Here is a 19,700-nt window from a genome sequence, read left to right on the forward strand (position 1 = left end):
TACAGTACAATTCATGAAGTGCAAACATTTGTGAGTTGTCAAACCTTGATACATTCTCATAGAATCCACCTTTCTTACATAAACTGTGCTGGACAGCTACTAGAAGGCCAAAAACCGTATCGCCTAATCTGTTATTGCACATAAATCGGCACTTTTATGGATCCTCAAACACAAAACGAGGTCCTACATCAAATTAATACACTAATCAAGCGCATTGTCATAATTCCAATGCTACCATGAACCCAACATCTTAAACAATCACATAAATTCATTAAGAACTTCTTCAGGTGGTCCAGCTCCATGATGGTCTGTAACAACTTCTATATTTTTCTTTACATCAACATCCATTCAAAGTACTTATTTCATTAGTCACACGTGGTTAGGTGAAAGTGTCTTCTTTGTAGACGCCAATCTGTAAATGTTGCCGTACCTGGGCTCGAGGTTCCACCAGCAGCCCTACTGCTGCCCTGCCGAATATTCAAATCATCCCAGACGTGGGTGATTTTGAAAATAGGGTCCCAAAAATTCTATGTGGTGTGAAATACCTGCATCATGTTATCAGCTGTAATTGCACTGCACGTTTTCCACGGTCTTTGGATAACATGGTCCAGGGAATGTCTACGCTTTGTCTGCCATCCGCCCCTCCCCCCACCCAATTCCCCTGCTCAACAAGTCCTCTTAGCTGCGCTTTCAGCATACACCACGTCCCAGAGCAAGGTTTCATAGTGGAAAATTCCTGTAATTAAAGCCTTTATGGAAGGGGTAAAGACTTCATCCCCCTATTTCCAACACAGCTCCTGGGTGGGACCTGAATGTTGTTCTTACCGGACTAATGGGGCCTCCCTTTGAAACAATGCACAAGGCTAACCTTAAAGCACTCACCTACAAGACAGCCTTCCTAGTGGCATTCACCTCTATAAGGAGAGTTAGTGAACTGCAGGCCCTATCGGGTCAGGACCCATTAGTCATGATTCACAAAGACAAGATGGTTTTGCTCCCACATTCTCACTTTGCACCCAAATTTATCTCGGAAGTTCCATGTAAACCAGTCCATGGAACTCCCCACCTTTTTCCAGAACCCCACTAACTTGGCGGAAAGAAGCCTCCACACACTAGATGTAAGAAGAGCGGTTATCTATCTGGAAAAAACAAAGCCACTAAGAAAAACAAACCGTTCTTAATCTCAGTGGCAGCTGGTAGAGACGGGGATCCAGCTATTTCTAAGTGGATTGTTAATTGCACCACACTGTTACTCTTGCCAAGAGATCTACTCTTCACAGCTAGAGCACACTACTCTGGGCACGGGGTCTACCATAGCATTCATTGCAAATGTTCCTCTTGATTCCATTTGCAAAGCAGCAACCTGGAGTTCTGTACACACATTTACACAACACTACTGCCTAGATACACACTCGAGGTCTGACTCTAAGGTGGGAGAAGCGGTGCTAAGATATCTTTGCTACTGTTCCTTCACACACCCCATCATCCTCTCTGGGTACTGCTCGCTAGTCTATGCACAACATGCGATTCTAAGCAGATTCACAAGCATCAGAAGACATGCATTACTCACCGTAATAGCATTTCTGATGATTGTATCTGCTTAGATTCATATGCGCCCACCCTTCCCTTAATGGAGTAGAAGGAACATAGACCTTTTACACCTTCTCTCAGTGACTATAAGGCTCCCTCACAGCAGAAATAACAAAACCGGATGGACTTCGACACGTGAGGGATTTTGGGTACACCACGCGTCACGTTGGGATTAGTGTTAGTCACTCCCATGTCGACGTCCCCTTTCGAACTTCAAAAGAAAGATGCAAAGCTCCGATTTCCACTAGATTTTGAACTATATGCACAGCATGTGAATCTAAGCAGATACAATCAACAGAAATGCTATTTAGGTGAGTAACGCAGGTCATACCATAGATAGGACTCAAAAGGTCAGTATCGACATGGAGGTTCTGAAATAGATGTTGTTTTGCTTTTATTTATATTCGACTCTTTAGTCCAGGTAAATCGAACCATAAAATTATCTGACCAACTCACTGGTTCAATATCTACATCCTGCAGGTTAAGCCCTCTAAACAATGTAGGGTCTAGGCAGTGAGTGTCATTGGTAATAAACTGATGGGAGCATGCCAAAACCTGAGAGGCGCACTGTCCCAGCTCAAGGTACAGATATTTTGAATGCCTATAGTTCCTTTGTATATGATGGCGACTCAGCCTCCCCTGTGTTCTCAATTGAGCCATTTTATCCAGTACTTGTCTGGTACCAAAGAGTGAAAGTACAACTGACCTGATTAAGTAAACCAGTACTCAGTATAAAGTGTGTATAAAGCTATCCAGAATTAAAACTAACCAATCTTGACCTACCTGCTCGATGCATGCACCACTGCTGCACTTGTGAACCATGCTTGGTGTACATGGCCTAGAAAGGTTTACATTCTCCACCCACGTGACTGTGAAAATGGGGGAGAAAGAAAAAAGAATGATGGCCCTTTTGGCAGCATTAGTGCTTTGCTGCAGCGTGCGCACGTCATTTTTGGTGTCGCGACTGTCAATGGTGGTCTTACTAGATCACTCATTGGTCTCAATTTAAACCTTTTTTGAAGCTCTTCCCAACTTTGTTCCATTTCTCATATGATGCAATTATTATAATACATCTAGTCGGTTCGTTGAAAAGCACTATTGAAGGAATAAAGCAAAAATCATTTCAGTAATAGTACTACAGTGCAAACAAGACGTTCACCGTTTTTTAGTTTGGGCAGGCCTCTAGCAAGGGCATCGTCAATTTTGCTTATTCTTTAGCACAAGGTAGCCAAATGATTGTCCTCAAGTGATGACATTGCCCCTATTTAATTAATTGTGAAGGTGTTAATAGATCTACTGTGGAACTCTCAAGAGGCCCACACAGGATGCACAGAGGATTGGAGTTGGATGTATGGTGTACAGGGTTTATTTAAACGAAAGGTAAACAAATGAAAACTGAAGAATGTTGAAACCAAAAACAGTCTCTCACTGGGTGTTTTTACCTTTCTCCAGCATGGGGTCTGGCATGGATTCACATGCTCATGAATATTCCCCGTCATGCCGGGAATCCTCAGAAAAAGAAAAAAACAGTTTCACTTTGACTTACATAGTGTCTTTCTCCTCTAAACCAATCACTGTACTCTGGGTCATACTGCCCCAGCCAATGACTGCCCTCTCCCCTAGCCCCTCTGGCAGCCATCTTCAGATTTTTAGACTTTCATGTGTTGAGTCCTCGTGCTTTGCTCTGTGAGCTTTTCTACGTTTTCGTTCATTTTTTTTCTGTAAAAAAGTTCTATTTTTTTTCTAAGTGAGCCTGTGTGCACTTTCACTCCTTTGGTGAATTTCAATGCCCCTCAAGGGCAAGAATCGTCAAAGATTCCAGAAGGCCTTTGTCGGAGGAGAAGAGAGGGGAAGTGCCCTCTTCAAGCTCTGCTCCAGTTACGGACTGCGGAATGTGTTTGTGGAGGACAAACGCCTCCAGTGCCTCTACTGTCTCCATCCGGATCACAGGGAAGCGGATTGTGAAATCTGCCTTAGCTTTTCCAAGCGAACCGTCTAGTATTGTTGCAGTAGGCTGGCAGCATGGCTCAACGCCAAGGCCTCTGCCCTGTGCGGCAAGCAGGGGCATGCCTCACCCAGGACCAGCCAGTCTGAGGAGCTGGCTTCTAAGACCTTTTGAGGGTGCTCCATCCGTGGGGGCCCAAGACGAGGCCAAGCACCATGAGTCTGTTTCCGTCGGGGTTGCTGCGCAAGTGGGTCCCACGACGGGCAGGGCGCGCTCTTCACAATCTGCATCCATTTCCAGCCATCGCTTCAGCTCCTCCTCAAAGAGAAAATCAGCTAACCCGGCGAAGCTGCAGGAAAAGCCAGAGAAGACTAAGGCACAGGAAAATATGACAGACTTGCCCCAGAAGGCTGTGGCGAAGTCCTCTTAGATCGAGTTGGTGGCGGCCGCCCTCTTGAAGGCCAAAGGGGCTGACCCAGTCAAGGTAGCCTTAGCGGTGCCCAGAGTATCCCTGCCCCCGCTGGTGGAGAAGACACAATAAAGAGGATGCCATCCCGAAACGAACCCCTCTGGATGCGAAGGAGGGCGGGGGGGGGGCTCAACTGCACTCCAGGGCACAGATGGTTCTTCCTCGTACGAGGAGGACCTTGGAGGGGTGGGGAGCCGACAGACGTCTCCACGCTAGAGGCCTGTGGCTGCCGGAGGAGAGGGATCTCTACATCAATATCCTGGAGCTGCGGGCAGTGTTTTGGGCCCTCCTCGTTACTTTCGTCCCTCAAGGGCAAAGTGGTGAGGGTCTTCATGGACAACACCACCACAATGTTCTACATCAGGAACCAGGGGGCACCAGATCCCCAGCACTCTCCATAAAGGTGCAGGATTTGTGGCACTTACCACCTTTCACCTGGCAGAAGTCGAGAACACCATCGCTGACTAACCCCTCAGCAGGGAACTGCGCTCCTGCCACAAGTGGGGGCTTCGACAGGACCAGGTGGACCTCCTCTTCCGCAAGTAGGGCATACCCAGATCGATCTGTGTGCGTTGGCGACGAACTCCAAATGCCAGAAGTTCCCCAGCAGATTCCACCAGCTGAGGAGCATGGGGGATGCATTGCCTCTCCTCCTGCGAGTCATCGATCATCTCAAACGGTGCTGATGCAGGAGGATCCTTGTCGTGGCTGAGGAATATTTGATACCCGGACCTTCTCATCCTGGCAACATCACCTGGCCAAGCTGCCAGCGGTCGCAGATCTGCTCACCAGAGGAGGCGGCACAATCCTGCATCACGACCCAGGATCGCTGAGCCTTGGAGTTCGGAGGGTACCAGTTGCCAGTGGAATGCAGGGAGGCCCTTGCTGGGGCCAGCGCGTCATCAACTCAAGTGCTACGGGCACAAAGTGGAAGTGTTTCGCTGCATAGTGCCAGGTGCACAAGATCACCCTATGAGGGTCATGGCCCTGCAGATTCTTCCGTACCTGTTGTCCTTGGCCAAGGCGGGGCTGGCACACGCCTCTATCAAGGTGCATCTGACGGGTATCTCCCACTACACCAGGTTTCCACGATGATCTTCTCTTTGGTCCCACCGTCTCGTCAAGAAGTTCCTCAAAGGACTGTTTAGATTGTTCCCGCCGGTATAGGCTCCTGCCTCGGTGTGGGAACTGAATGTGGTGCTGACAAGGCTCATGGGGGTGGGGGGACTTTCGAGCCTATGCGTCAGGCTCTTCAAGTTCCTATCATGTCCATCACCTCTGCCAGGAGGGTCGGTGAGATCCAGGCCCTTTCCTGAAAACAGCCATCTGACTTTTCACGCATTGAGGGTGGTGCTGTGGACGCACCCCTCCTTCATGCCAAAGGTTCCGTTGGAATTCCACCTCAACGAGCCTTTGGTGTTGCCTGTGTTCTTTCCGAAACCACCTTCTCCGGCTGAAAGGACTTTGCACTCGCTGGACGTTGCTCGTGCTCTGAAGTTCTACGTGGCACGCACGAAAAGACGTCTCAGCTGTTCGTGATCTTTAGTCCTGTGAACCATGGGAAGGCCTTGTCCAAGGCTTCCATCTCCAGGTGGCTCTCCGGCTGCATCACACATTACCATCGGTTGGCGAACCGACCGAGCCCAGCCGTCCGACAGCTCATTCCACCAGAGTGATCACTGCGACAACGGCGTTCCTGTCTGATGTGCCCCTGCTGGACATTTGCAGGGCTGCTAGGTGGAGATCCAAGAACACTGTCGCAAGATTCTACTACGTTGACAGGGTTTCAGAGAGGAGTCTAGGGTCGGCCAAGCAGTGCTACGCAACCTGTTCGTTTGAAGGTGAGCCTGTTCCGGGGGTGAGAGGATTTCCTTCTGTTGAGCCTTGCCACCTCCCGTGGTTGTGTAATGTTGTACTGCTATGTTGTACAAGCATGTGAATTCATGCCAGACCCCATGCTGGAGAAGGAACAAGTTACTTACCTGTAACTATTGTTCGGTAAGGGTCGGGCAAGGATTTACATGCAAACCCTCACTCCTGCACCTCTGCGTCTCTTCTTGGTCATACTGCCACTTTACGTGCTACCGAATCTAAAGATGGCTGTCAGAGGGTTTAAGGAGAGGGCAGTCATTGGCTGGGCGCAGTATGTCCCACATTACAGTGATTGGTTTAGAGGAGAAAGACAGTTTGTAAGTGAAAATGAAACTGTTTTTCTTTTACCAAGGATTCCCGGGTTGACGACAGGGAATATTCATGAGCATGTGAATCCATGCAAGAGAACAATAGTTACAAGTAAGTAACTTGTTCGATCCTCCCCTTCTCTGCCACCTCCACTGTACCATCTTCACTGCTAGGCCATGTCAACACTCCATACCAAATGCACCACCTCCTCTATACCACCTCTGTTACCTTCCTTCTACCCCTTTTTGTCTGCACCACTGCCTTAATGCTTCTTGTATTGCTCTCCTAACAACCTGCTACAACCACCACCACCACCAGCAGCCTGCTCTGACCTGGGTCTCTGGGTTTTATAGTGCTCTCGCCACTAAATTGAGATTTCGATGTGGGTCTGCATCTGTTATGTAATTGGAGCAGGATTGGGACTGGTTGCTGTTCCTGGGTGTACTTGCCTCACTTTAGACTTGGAGACCGGGACCTAGACTTTATCTTGCCTCTCCGCCATCTTGGATTCTACTCTCTCCTTCCTGCCATCGTGGTGCTGCCTGTGCACCAGCTAGGTCTCCTAGTTCTTTGGGGCTTGAATTGTATGCTGGAAAAACTCTTTGCACTTTCTAAATGTCTAGGGAATTCTGATTTGCTGTGAATTTGAAGCGTTGCATTTCGGTGAGTAAATGCTTTGTCGGGAGACCATGAATGTATCGGTGTATGTAACGGTCCCCTGCACCCTCTAAATTTAGCACTACTACTGAATGAGCCAGTTCATAGAACTGGACCTTTGTTAATATATCTGACCTCAAAGAAGACATTGGACTGCAGCGTTTGTAATGTTACACTAGGTTTGCATAAACGATACATATTGAACATGCACAGCATGCAATGATTTGTTGCATTTGGTGTTAATACCACAGTGTACCACATAACCTACTGTCTCTGATCTCATTAGGTCCATAGGTTCTACCGAGGCTCTGGAGGCAGCATGAGCAAAGCCCAGGAAGAGTGGACTACAGGTGCATGGAAGAATCCCCAAGTGCAGCAAGCAGCTCAGCATGCAGCCATGGGAGCAGCCCAGGGGGCTGTGATGCAGCCAGACTCCCAATACTCGAGCACCCCAAACTACGGTTATTCCAACCAGATGTGATGAGTTCAGAAAAGACTCTTCTACTGGAAGGATTATTTAGGCACCAAGTGGTTGGGGAGGGAGGAAGTGTGCAGCAGGCCGAACGTTTTAGTAAAATGGACGATCTACGTTTCTTTTCTTGTATACTTGATAAAGCTAATTCTTTACTTCCCTTTCTGTGCCAGGGATCCGAGATGTTCGTGGGACACTTGTACTGTGCACCAGTATTTATGTGTTGTGTTTCCTTGTGAAATGGTTTGTGCTGGTGATAAATTGCTGTGGTCTTGCTGTCTGTTTTAATCATATCTGACAGAAACTAAACGCCAAACGCAAGTATCGGCCAACTGGGAAGTGCACAGATACCTGAAGTATCCACGTTTTTGAGACTGGCTGCTCTGCCACTGTTGGATGCTAGATTTGACTTCGTATTTACCAAGTACCTGCGATCATCACAAATCGGGGTGACTCAAAAAGAGCAGCATGCTTCCATCTTGTAGCTACTAGGGCCCAGTTGCTGCCTAGGGCTGTTTATGCTGGCTACAGCCGCCAATGTAGAGTATCTCCTGGTGCAGTAATTGGGACCTGTGCTTATATTGAAGTATCTTTAGAGAGAGTCTGCTAATCGTTTAATTTGCTGTTTGGGCGGAGCCATAGTCTAGTTTGTACCTGGATCAAAATCTCGTATGTATTTCAGATCTGCAGGCTTTGTCATGTCCCCCTAAAAATCTAATTCAGAAAGTCTTATTCAGTTGTTTGCTTCGCAGTGTTCCTTTGCCTTCAAGCTCCAGACTTGTTTGAGCTCTTTTTTTTCCTTCCCATCTCCCACATTCCAGCATCTATTTGAGCTCCCAGATTACCTTCTCTGCCGCAAGCATTCCAATGTGCTCTGAGCTCAATATGGTCCTCAATTTGACCTCGAGGAATCCATTTTTGTGCTTGCTTTAGTTCTTCACCTTGCACATTCCAGATGGTTTCTGAGCTCCACATTCCAGTCGTCAAAATGGTTTTTGCTCCCAGTAAGCCCGATATTTATTCATTAATGCTGTTCCAGATTATGGCCTGTCAATAATGCTAGTCATTCTGACTCCTGGTTTATGCATTCAGTTGAGGTGTCTGACTCCTAAATTCTTTTCTGTACACGGTATTGGTCTTGGGAGGATAGCTCAGGGGCAGCGTGCTCGCCTTGGAAGCAAGACGACACTGAGCAACACAGGTTCAATCCCTGCGTCCACGCTTAAAAACCTCTGGGTATTAAGCACGTTATAACCCATCATGAAAGTGGTAAGTTTTCTCTGCATTGTGGCAAAACTCCACCTTTCATGCATCACACTCCAGCAGGTTAGAACAGCTCTCACTCTATGTATGGTTTTGATACACATTATAGGTGCTGTACTTGAACTGGCTAGTCCTTGAGGCATTAAGGGATGTTTGTGAGCTGTTTGGAAATGTAAGATGCAACTGTACAAAAAGCAAGTAGTTGTCTTTAGTATGAGATGGGAACCTTGAATATGTATGTATGCGTAAAGCCTTGTGGCAGCACTGACTCTTGAAGTGGTAGTGCTGTATATTTTATTAAGTAGTTATTGGCTACTCTAAGGCAGAGCATTTCATAGAGAAACTTAGAGATTTCAAAATGCAGAACATGTATGCCAGTTAGGAATATGTAGCTACTGTAAAGTTCAAGCACTCCCATTCGTAGTATGCCCGCAAGTTCCATTTTAGGATACGGGGGGACTGTGAAAGTCGTGCATTTCCGTAACCGCCTAAAAAATATACTGTGAAAACACATTTGGCATTTGCTAGCTTACATCTTACATAACATACTATTAGTCTGTAGGCAAATCTGTAGCGCCGCTCTGTGTTGTTGCAAATCATTGATAAGAGTGCTCTTGGTTAAAGTAGAACTGGAACCATTTGCACCCTAGAGAAGAGATCAAAAAGTTGGGGCTCTAAGGGCCTCATTCCGAGTTTGGCAATAATTCTGTGGTAATTCTGCCAAATTACTTACAAAATCTATTACTATTACCGCCACTTGGTCCCATGGGTTTACCACAGGATCGCAAGTAGTAGTAGGGTGGTGTTAGTCCGTCCATAGGACTCTGTGGTGTTTAAGGTGGAATTGATCCTCCTTTTCAATGCCAAACTCAGAATTTGGCAGAGCATTAAAAACAGTGGTAATTCCGTTACTGCCAAAAAAAAGTGACGGTATTGGAGTGAAAACCACTTTATCGCTCCTCCAAACTCTGAATGAGGCCTTCAATATTTTCCATAGCAGTGTTTTGAGAGGGGTCTAAAGATGGCCTATGGAGGAAATGGCATCGTTAAATACTCACATTTTCTTTAATCATTAGTAATTGTTCCCTCAAATCTAAGCAAGAAATAGGTTGGTGTTCTTGTTTAAAATGGGTTTCTGATCAGACTTCTCATCTGCCCTAAGTTCCTCAGAATCTCAGAGAACTGCAAATTATGGCTATTTTGCTGTAATTGGGAACATTTGGAAGATTGGTCTACTGAGTGGTTTGAAGACAGTTCTAGAAACTCACTATAACTTATAATAGATACAGCAGGGAGAAGTCTTGTGCTTGTGGGCTCACTTAACCTGTCTTTAAGTAGAAGTCTTAAAAAATTATATGTTCTATCACAGTGGGAGATTGACAAGGGCCTGACCAAGATCTAGGCATCCAACGTGGTATGTGTCTCTTGTCTTATAGATTCCTATTGCACTTCTGCACTGTGAACATTGTGAGAATCTGGCCACTCTCAGAATGACGCAAAAATGCCTTCATGCATATCTTAAGGAGTGGGTATTGTTGCTTTCTGCATTGTACATCACCTTTCTTCATGGAAAGGCATGTATGACATTGTTTGGGCCTGCCCTTTTTTGTCAGGTAATGAGTTATGAAGTGGGGGAGGAGACCCAGCCTTGAGGGTTCTATGTGAAAATGTCCCCTTGGAGAAAATCGCGATAGGCTTTATTTTTTGTCCCTGCACCTTTAACATCCTCCCACCCACATACTGCGACGGTATTATTTACTCAAGCCCTAGAATATTTGGGCAAAGTGCTTGATTTTGTAGGAGTGCACATTTGGGGAAATGTCACCCTCCTGGCAACATTTTCCCAGGTGACTGTCACTGGATACCGGCCGGCTTGAAACCACCTTAGTGGAGGTTAGTCCTTTCTCAAAAATATCCTTCACGAGGATCCAGTTATTTTCAGAGATGCTCACTTGGCAGCGCTCTGTAACGCTTAACCACAGCAAAATCAGTTTGCATATAAACTAGGGAGACCACTCCCCCACCCTGTCCACCCTCTTCCCCATCCATGTATGCTCTACATTCCCACAGTGCCATCTGGCCTCTGGCAAGGCTTCTGGAAAAGGGTGTGTACCAGTCTACACCCACCTTTTCACATGCCGAACGTTTTTAATGAGATGTGTTTCCAGCCAGGCATTTGTGCTGCACAAAGCATTGAAATATAATAAAAGGGTGTGTAGTCTGCATTCTTTTTTGTCCGCCTCTTTCTTTGTTGTGTTAATCTAGAGAAGTAAAGAAGGAACTACCACTTAGTCCCCAGAAGGTCCTTTTAAAAAGCATACTAAATTGCAATAAACTTATTGTTTTTGCACTGCAATCCTTTTTCTTGAGCTTTACAATCGGTCGGTCATTCTCCATTAACCATTAGTTACCCTTAGAGATCCTGCTCATTGATTTTGCTACAATATATAACTATATATATTCACTAAAATAATTATGCTGAAGAAGCAAAGTACAGAATGTTTTGAATTGGAACTAGCCAATCACCAAAGTAGTTTGGCATGAAATTATGTTGGGATGTGTTATACCCAGAATGACCAGTAGTTTAACCTACAAGTGCAGATTTCCTCCATCCATCTTTTGTGGCATTTGTTATTCTAGAGATGCAGACGGGGTAGGCAATCTTCACTGTCACAAAAGGAACCTAGGATGTGAAACTGACATGCTTCTGCAGTCTAGATAGTGGTTTAAAGGTAAGCTTATAAAGTTGACATCTTTTGGTCAAGCAAAGGCAATAATGCCATTTTAAATCTACAGTTTCATACTATTGTGCAGCTAAACCTATTCCCTTTATTTGCATGCTGCACAACCTCCACGGCCACCTACCTTCCATGTTTATTACAAACAATCAACTACTGATCAAGGATTAAAGTACAATCTCGGAATAATACCCTTTAAGTGTAATCTTTTCCATCATTCCCCTTCTCCAAAGGTCAAACTCTCAACGATATTCAGTAGTCAAGCTGATATTTGTAATGTGTGGGGGGGTCATCCATCTGATGTAGTTGATGGGGCGGAGTAATGGAAAGCACTAATGTAATGTCCTAACAGAGAAAAGTCTGCATTAATAACCTTTTACTTATTAACTGCATTTGAGATTATGGGTACATGGAAACAAAAAGCGGTTTCAACTTTGCTATTTTAACTATGATGAAATGTAGATTTAATGTGGATTATTATGTAGAGGTTTAAGAATAAACATGTATTATGCAACAAATCTATATTGCTTCCAATAATGTGAAAACGTCACATGCTAAGATGCAGAATAGATGTGCATTTAAAATACAACTGGATACTAATGAAAGAGTTAAATTGAATTGCCTGTATGTATAATTAAAGCAAAATAAATACATGAATGCGACCAAGGGATTAGGCATAATACATGACATGTTCTGGTTACATGGATCCTTTTGATCTTCCAGTTGTAACATACATTTCAGATGAGTAGCCAAAAATAATGCGTTAGTGTCAGTGCTTCGAGACGAGGCTTTGCCACGTCTGAGTCTTTGAACTCTTATATGCTGGCTATTATTAATAAACCAATATGAAGATTGCATGAAATAAAAATCGCAAGCATCTGTGAAGCGAGTGACAAGAATTTGTTTTTAATTGGTATTCTATCAATGTTCTCCGTTAAGGGCATCCAACGTCCTCGGTCGGCTTTTCCTCCCAGGAATCTGAATTAGGACATTTCAGTGTTTGTTATTCAGAAATCTAGTTTAGGGGGGTGCTACAGATTAGAGATGTGCATATTTTTCTGCCACTACTAGGCACTTCAAATGCAAAGATGTTTGTGTGAAACTCTGAAATGACACCAGAGCACTGCCACAGTCATTGGTAAAATGGAGGGAATGTCCTGCTTGCCCCAGGAAGTTATGTCCTCCTTTTATAGGTGTCAGCGCCTGAATCATTGGGAGAGAGATGTCAGGGAAATTGAGAAAACAGAGGCGACTAGGGACAGAATTTGATGACAGCAGCTTATACTGTAATGGGCTGAATACTGGGGTACAGTATACCAAATTAGTGTTCAGTTATCCACTGAACTGCTAGTCGACAAACCTGCTATATAACCAACATGCTATTTGGTGGGAATGTCGAATTATGGGTGTTCAATGCATTTACCACTGAGTGGCAATACCTGGAGTGCAATACTTAATTTTGTTAAAATGCCACCAACCCACAAGTGGGGATAGCATTGCAGGTAAAAGTCTGTCTTATTAAGGCATTTACAGAGACCTTGCCTCCCTGGTATTGACTGTGCAGCTGTAATCTTTTTAATTTATTTCCAGATATATATACAAAAACATGGTTTGCTTCTCGTATGTGCTATGTTTAAGTATAGAAGGTGTGAAGCAATATGAAAATTGTTTTACATCTTGGAGAACGTGATCATGTGGCATTATACAAAATGGGACAGTTCGAGGGGATTGGGTCCTCCGACGTATTCCATATATATGACCTGTAATCACCACAGCTGTGCTGCTTCGGAAACTTTTTTCGGCTCCTGCGTCGATGACGTCGATACGCCGTCGTCGAGGACCTCCTCCGACGTCATCCGATGTGATAAGTAGGACGCCCGTAGCCTCAGTTCCGTTTTTTCCGCGAACGTGTTGCTTCGTGAATCTCGGTTATCGCCTCGACTCTTTGGAGTTCTGTTCTTCTCGGTTCTTCGAAACTGTTCGTTTTTGTGAAAATCCTTTGTGTGAAGATGTCTTCGACCCCGCGTCCGGGTTTCAAGAAGTGCGGGGAGTGTGGGTCCAAGATGTCGGTGACGGACTCGCACAACGCCTGCCTCTGATGCCTCGGGGAGGCCCACGACACGGATGACTGTATCGACTGCCAGTCGCTCACGTCCAAAGCCTTACGCGAACGTAAGAAGAAGTTGTCGGTAGGTCGGGTGTCCAAGCCCCGGAAGTCGAAGTCTGCGGGGCTTTTGACGGATGATTCAAGGGGTGACTCTCCGCGCCATCGTCGGAAGTCTCGTGGGTCTCCTTCTAGGAGTCGGTCTCGCCACTCCTCAGCCTCTTCGAGGCATTCTCGGAAGCGCCGACACCGGTCGTCTTCCAGGTCCTCTTCGGAGGACTCTGCCCAGCACGTCGCTTACCCCACCAGCCGTGCAACGCCAGAGGAATAGGCTTCCTTCGGGAAGAAAATGCTGGCGATTCTTGAGGCGCAGGGTACTAAGCCGTCCGCGCCCCGAGTGGGGTCGGTCGTGAGAGGTCGAGAGACACCGCTCGCAAGAGTGGTCGGCACGAGTCACGGGAGAGGTCCCGTTCGGACATGGAGACTCATTCTCGACGTACCCGTTCCAGGTCCCGGTCCTCGATGCGTTCGAGACCGTGTGCACCTGTGAGGTCTTCGAGGAAGGCGTCGAGGGCGTTGACGGGCTTTCTCGAGGCTCCGAGGAAGTCATCGAAGCCGTCGACGGACACGCTCGGGGCTCCGGCTTCGAGGGCTGTGTCGACGCCGCCGATGCTGGCGGCGCTGCATCTGACGTCGCCGATTTCCTCGACGCCGATCCTCTCGGCGCCGATGCCTGTTCTCTCGACGACGGCGCCGATTCGCTCAACGCCTTTCGTGTCGGAGGTACCCCCGTGGCACGGGGGAACCCCCTAGGAAGGCTCTGGTTAAGAGCAAGCACTCTCGGGTGCCTTCTTTTCACCACCTGGAATACATTTCAGAGGCGGAGGAGGATTCTGATGGCCTGGTTCCTAGTCAGGTTCCAGATGAAATTGTCTCGGGCCATAGTCAGTTTGACGATTTGAGGCAGTCCCTGCATGATGCCAGCGGACTGGACACCTCTCTGGAGGTGGAGTTTTGTAGGCCTGAACCTGGCTCTCATGCCGATTCCTCGTACCGGCGCCTTATGGCTAGGGTTTCTGAGTACTTGGGATGGTCTGCTCCCCCAGGGGAGTTTGTGCAGGATGATCTAACGGACATCCTTGATGTTGGACCCCCAACTGACCCGGTACTGCTGTTCCATATGGCTTTACAGAGAAGGGTGGCGGCGGCGTGGACTGCTCCGGAGAGTCTCCCGGCGGTGGGCAGATCCTTGTCGCGAAAATACCGTCCAGCCAGTAGCGACCCCTGCTACTTGATCAGGCACCCAACTCCGGAGAGTTAGGTGGTGCAGGCGGCCACGGCCCCGGCAAAGCAGGCGTCGTACCCTACCATCCCTCCTGATAGGGACGACAAATGTTTTGATGGCTGGGCGAAGAAAGTGTTTTCTTCTGGTGGTATGGCGCTTCAGGCGGCCAACTCCATTTGTGCCCTGTCTCGTTTCACACACACTCTGTGGAACTGTTGCGTTAGCGGCTGAACATATTCCCGAAGGGGACGAACGGGATGGTTTCCTTGCTATGGTCCAGGATGGTAAGGATGCCATGTGTGAGTCCGTTCAGTCGGGTTTGGACTTAGCTGAATGCGTCAGTAGGTCCATGGCGGCGAGCACCGTGATACGCAGGTTTGCGTGGTTGCGTAAGTCGGGGTTTGCTCCTGATGTGCAGTCCCGGCTCCTCAACATGCCCTTTGACGGTGAACACCTTTTTGGCAGCAAGGCTGACGAGAGCCTTGAGAGGATGCAGACCTCAAAAGCTGCAGCGAAGTCGTTGGGCGCTGCAGTTCGCCAACCTCCGCCTTTTCGTCCTAGGGGACAGCAGTGGAGGGGTGGTTCCTTTCGCTATTACTCGTCCTTCAGTAAAGCGAGAGAAGCTGGCAGTCAAAGAGGCCAACGCAGGGGTACCAGAGGTGGACGACAGGGTACCCGTGGTGCCAAGGCCGCTCGGGCAGTTGCCTCATTGCCCTCAGGTAACGCCGAGGGCAATGAGATGAGATCTTTGCAGTGGGCACTCAAGACGCAATGGTCGCAGTCCTCCGGCAGGATGTCGGACCCGGTTTCAGGTGCTGCCCTCGGTCGCCCGGGACCTTCTGTGGTGGGCCGTCGAAGGCAACTTGATGAAGGGGGCTCCATTTTGGCTTCCCTGGCCGGAGGTGACGATCGTGACGGATGCATCCCTCACGGGATAGGGAGCTCATGCCAACGGGCTGACAGTCAGCGGTCGTTGGTCTCCGTCGGAGTCCAGACTCCATATCAATCTGTTGGAGCTGAGGGCCGTCAGGCTAGCCCTGAAGGCTTTTCTGCCGACAGTGCGAGGACAGAGTTTCCTGATCCTGACGGACAACACAGTGGCCATGCACTACCTCAACAAAAAGGGGGGGGGCAGGGTCACTTCCTCTGTGCAGGGAGGCGATGCAGCTCGAGTTCTGGGCCATCCAGCAGGGAGTTTCGATCTCGGCAGTTCATCTGGCCGGAGACGAAAACGTGACGGCGGACGTTCTGAGCAGGCAGAGCGCGATCTCACACGAGTGGGAGTTGCCTCAGGGGATTCTCCTGGAGATCTTCGCCCTTTGGGGGACCCTTCAAGTGGATCTCTTCGCCTCCAGTGTCAACCGGAAGTGCGAAAGGTTTTGCTCGCGGGAATTTCCTCCAAAAGGAGCCTTAGGAGACGCGTTTGTGGTGGAGTGGTCCTTCCCGCTGCTGTACGCGTTTCCTCCAGTTCCCGTCATCCCGCAAGTGCTGCGGAGGTTACGGAAGTTCGGTTCCCGGATGATCCTCATTGCTCCGGCGTGGGCTCGGAGGACGTGGTACCCGGACCTTCTCGACTTGTCCATCTGCCCTCCACGTCGTCTTCCCTACCGAGACGATCTGCTCTCACGGGAGGGGGGTCAGGTTCTCCATCCAGAGGTCCGATCCCTCAACCTTCACGCTTGGCTTCTGAAAGGTTGAGGTATAAGGATTGGGACCTCCCTGAAGACGTGTTGGAGGTGTTGCTTTCGGCCCGAAGGCCAGCAACAAAGTCTCTGTACCGTTGCCGTTGGCGTAAGTTCTGTGACTGGTGCAGAGTTCAGAATGTGGATCCTTTTGCATGTGACATCCCCATGGTTCTGTCCTTTTTACTTTCTTTGGCCCACAGGGGTTTGCAAGTAGGTACCATTAAAGGTTACCTGGTGGCGCTGTCCATCTTTAAGCGCTCGTCTGAAGAGTGTTCTTACTTTAAAATCCCTTTAATTTCACAGTTTCTGAAAGGGCTCACTAATGTGTTCCCTCCGTCACCTTTCCTGGTGCCCGGTTGGGATTTAAACCTTGTTCTTAAATTTCTTATGGGTGCTCCATTTGAGCCTTTACATTCTTGCCCTTTGAGGCTGTTAACTCTGAAAACTGTTGCGGTTACTTCCGCTCGCAGAGTGAGTGAGTTACAGGCACTTTCAGTTAAGCCACCCTTCACTGTATTTCACAAGGACAGGGTTGTCCTTAGAGTTCGTCCTTCTTTTCTTCCGAAGGTAGTGACGGAATTTCATTTGGCCCAGAAGGTTGTTCTTCCGGCATTCTATCCTCCTCCGCATCCTGGTAAGGAAGAGGAGAGGCTCCATAGGCTTGATCCTAGGAGAGCTTTAAGCTTTTATGTTTCACGCATGTCCCGGGTCAGAGTGGACGATCAACTCTTTATTGGTTACGATGGAAAGCGTTTGGGGCAAGCTGTGACGAAACAGACTTTGTCTCGATGGATTGTTTTGGCCATCTCGGAGTGTTACCGCTTGGCGGTTAAGGACCCACCGGCTGGCTTGCGGGCCCATTCTACCAGGGGTATGGCTGCATCTACTGCCCTGCAGAGGGGTGTTCCTATTCGCAACATCTGTGATGCAGCCACCTGGGCTTCAGTACATACATTTGTACGTCACTATTCCCTCGATTCCATCCGAGGAGAGGATCTGGCCTTTGGCAAGGTGGTCCTTTGCTCTGCTATTTGATTGGCTATTCTAGATTTTGTTTCTAAATTCTTTCCCTCCTCCTTGCTCTGGTACTGCTTTGGGAGTCTGCCATAGATATGGAATACGTCGGAGGACCCAATCCCCTCGAAGAACAAGTTTCTTTCTTACCTGGTAACGTTCTTTCGATGGGATGGTCCGACGTATTCCATATCGCTCCCGCCCTGCCTTCCCCGCTGCAGAATTTCTTTTGCGATTGCAGCTTACGTTCCGCAAGGCTTTGTGTCTGACTGGCAGTTGACTAATGTCACACGTTCTGGGGGAAAAAACTACAACTGAGGCTACGGGCGTCGTGCGTCCTACTTATCACATCGGATGACGTCGGACGTGGTCCTCGACGACGGCTCATCGACGCAGGACGCAGACGCCGAAAAAAGTTTCCGAAGCAGCACAGCTGTGATGATTACATGTCATAAATACGGAATACATCGTCGGACCATCCCATCGAAAGAACGTTACCAGGTAAGAAAGTAACTTGTTCGACTCTGTTTACCAGTACATTTCCCACCTTGAAAGCGGGGATCCCTTTTGGTATTGCCAATAGAAACCAAAGAAAGCCAGCACTTGGTCTACAAAAAATGGATTGCAGTTAATTTGTTCTCTACATTGTTTCAGCCCATAGGAATGGCAGAAATAGCATTCTGTGTCCAACGAATATAGTGCACACATGAACTAGAACTACCTATAAGAGCAGGACGGCCATTTATTCCTCAACTGTGGCTTATTGTGCTATGCTTTGTTTCTGGTTTGCTTATCTTTCAGGAGAAAATTGACCCTGAGGTAACTGCCAGAATACGAGTTAGTGGTTTGAATGTTTTGCTAGGAGAGTGGTAGCCAGATCCATAATTGCATACATTGATATGCGACGGACCATAAACTCTTTGTTGTGAATGAGCAGCATGTTTTGGGCCCTCGGGTAAATGAGTTTGAACACCTGCTTATAATTAGTACCTTCTTACCTTCTAGGCACAGCTCATCATGGCTGTGGGCTCATCATTGAAGGATCTGGACTACCTCAGGGAAAACAAGCTGTTGTGTATCGTGTGATTAGATCTGCCTCCCTCAGCTGTGCATTTTGCTCCATAATTGCGAAAACTAATGTCCTGTAAACTTGCCTGTCCCAAAAGCTTTGTCACTGGATGGCTCCAAGACATGTAGCTACTGTGTATACATGTTCTTGTCCCCCCATTCCCAGGAATTAAACGCCTTGTATAGTGATCAGGTAGTGCTAAGAAGCTGCATTTGATAAATTGGTGCTATATACGCCCTTTGTCTGTCAGTCTTTTAATTATGACTTAACATTCCACATGTTTCTCTTGTACTGCTTATTTAAGGCATTGGAAGGCTTCTTTGCTGCCCAGAGCCTGGTAAAGTTGTATGCAGGAAACTTTGATCAGTAACTCTAAACAGGAGAGGGTGGGGAGATGGAGATGGCATGCTGGTGAAGTTTGTTGGAGTTTGCCACAAACCTGTTAAAATGCCATGGATTCATTTGATAACGCAAACGCAGCACTGCTCCAACTTGGTTGATGCAAATTGTTCTTGAAGTCGGTGACTCCTCATTGTAATGTATGTGCCCTCCTGGGTGTCTGCGTACACCCGCTCTCTGATGCACTAAGATACAGTTGGTTATTGTCTGTAATAATGTTACTCACAAGGACTTAGACCAGGATGATGGTCAGAAACCCCCACCTGGCAATAAACTTTGTGATACTGGAAAGAATGTATTTTGCGTTGTCTAATTTTTGTTTACTGGTTACGGTCTTGTCTTACAGCACTCCTTCTCTAGCTCTTTCTCCAGCACCTGTTGGGGTACATCCTGTATTTTCGTGCAGGTAGGTTCAGCATTGGAAAGGCTACATTTCTTGTCCAGCCAGGCAAGTTTAAAATTGCAAAGGAGACCAAATCCTACCGGAAAGTATACGGCTCAAAGAGATTGCACTTAGCCAAGCATTGGAAAGAGTACATGGCCTCTCGTCGAGCTCTGCAGTGGCTGAATTTGAAAGCACACCTTGGCCAGATTTCCTCTGCACTCTCATTGTTGAAAAGGTGACCCGCTCCCCTAGCTCTGGTTTTTTTTTGGTTTTTTTTCTTTCTCCCTTCACTAAAAATGCATATCCCTTTTTAAATTAAGTTTCCCATTTACCCTTCTTCTCAACCTGCTTAGTAAGTGCCTACAGACAGGCCTTGAAACCTTTCTAAAACAGGTGCTGTCACCTCTAAGCGTTATAATGGTCATTGCATCTCCTTGCACACAG

At 47.5% G+C, this 19,700-nt stretch overlaps 1 protein-coding gene across 1 annotated transcript in view; it reads left to right on the forward strand.

Moving 5' to 3' along the window:
* SCAMP5 (secretory carrier membrane protein 5) overlaps positions 1–19,165 on the forward strand; it is a 197,768-nt gene extending 178,603 nt beyond the window's left edge. Inside the window, exon 7 of the mRNA XM_069624519.1 lies at positions 7,129–19,165. Coding sequence (XP_069480620.1) covers positions 7,129–7,323 — 195 coding nt within the window. The 3' untranslated portion in view covers positions 7,324–19,165. The remainder of the gene's footprint in view (positions 1–7,128) is intronic.
* Positions 19,166–19,700: the final 535 nt, after the last annotated feature.

Source organism: Ambystoma mexicanum, chromosome 11 (genome assembly GCF_040938575.1).
Source record: "Ambystoma mexicanum isolate Mex_15411 chromosome 11, UKY_AmexF1_1, whole genome shotgun sequence".
In the NCBI taxonomy this organism is placed as follows: domain Eukaryota; kingdom Metazoa; phylum Chordata; class Amphibia; order Caudata; family Ambystomatidae; genus Ambystoma; species Ambystoma mexicanum.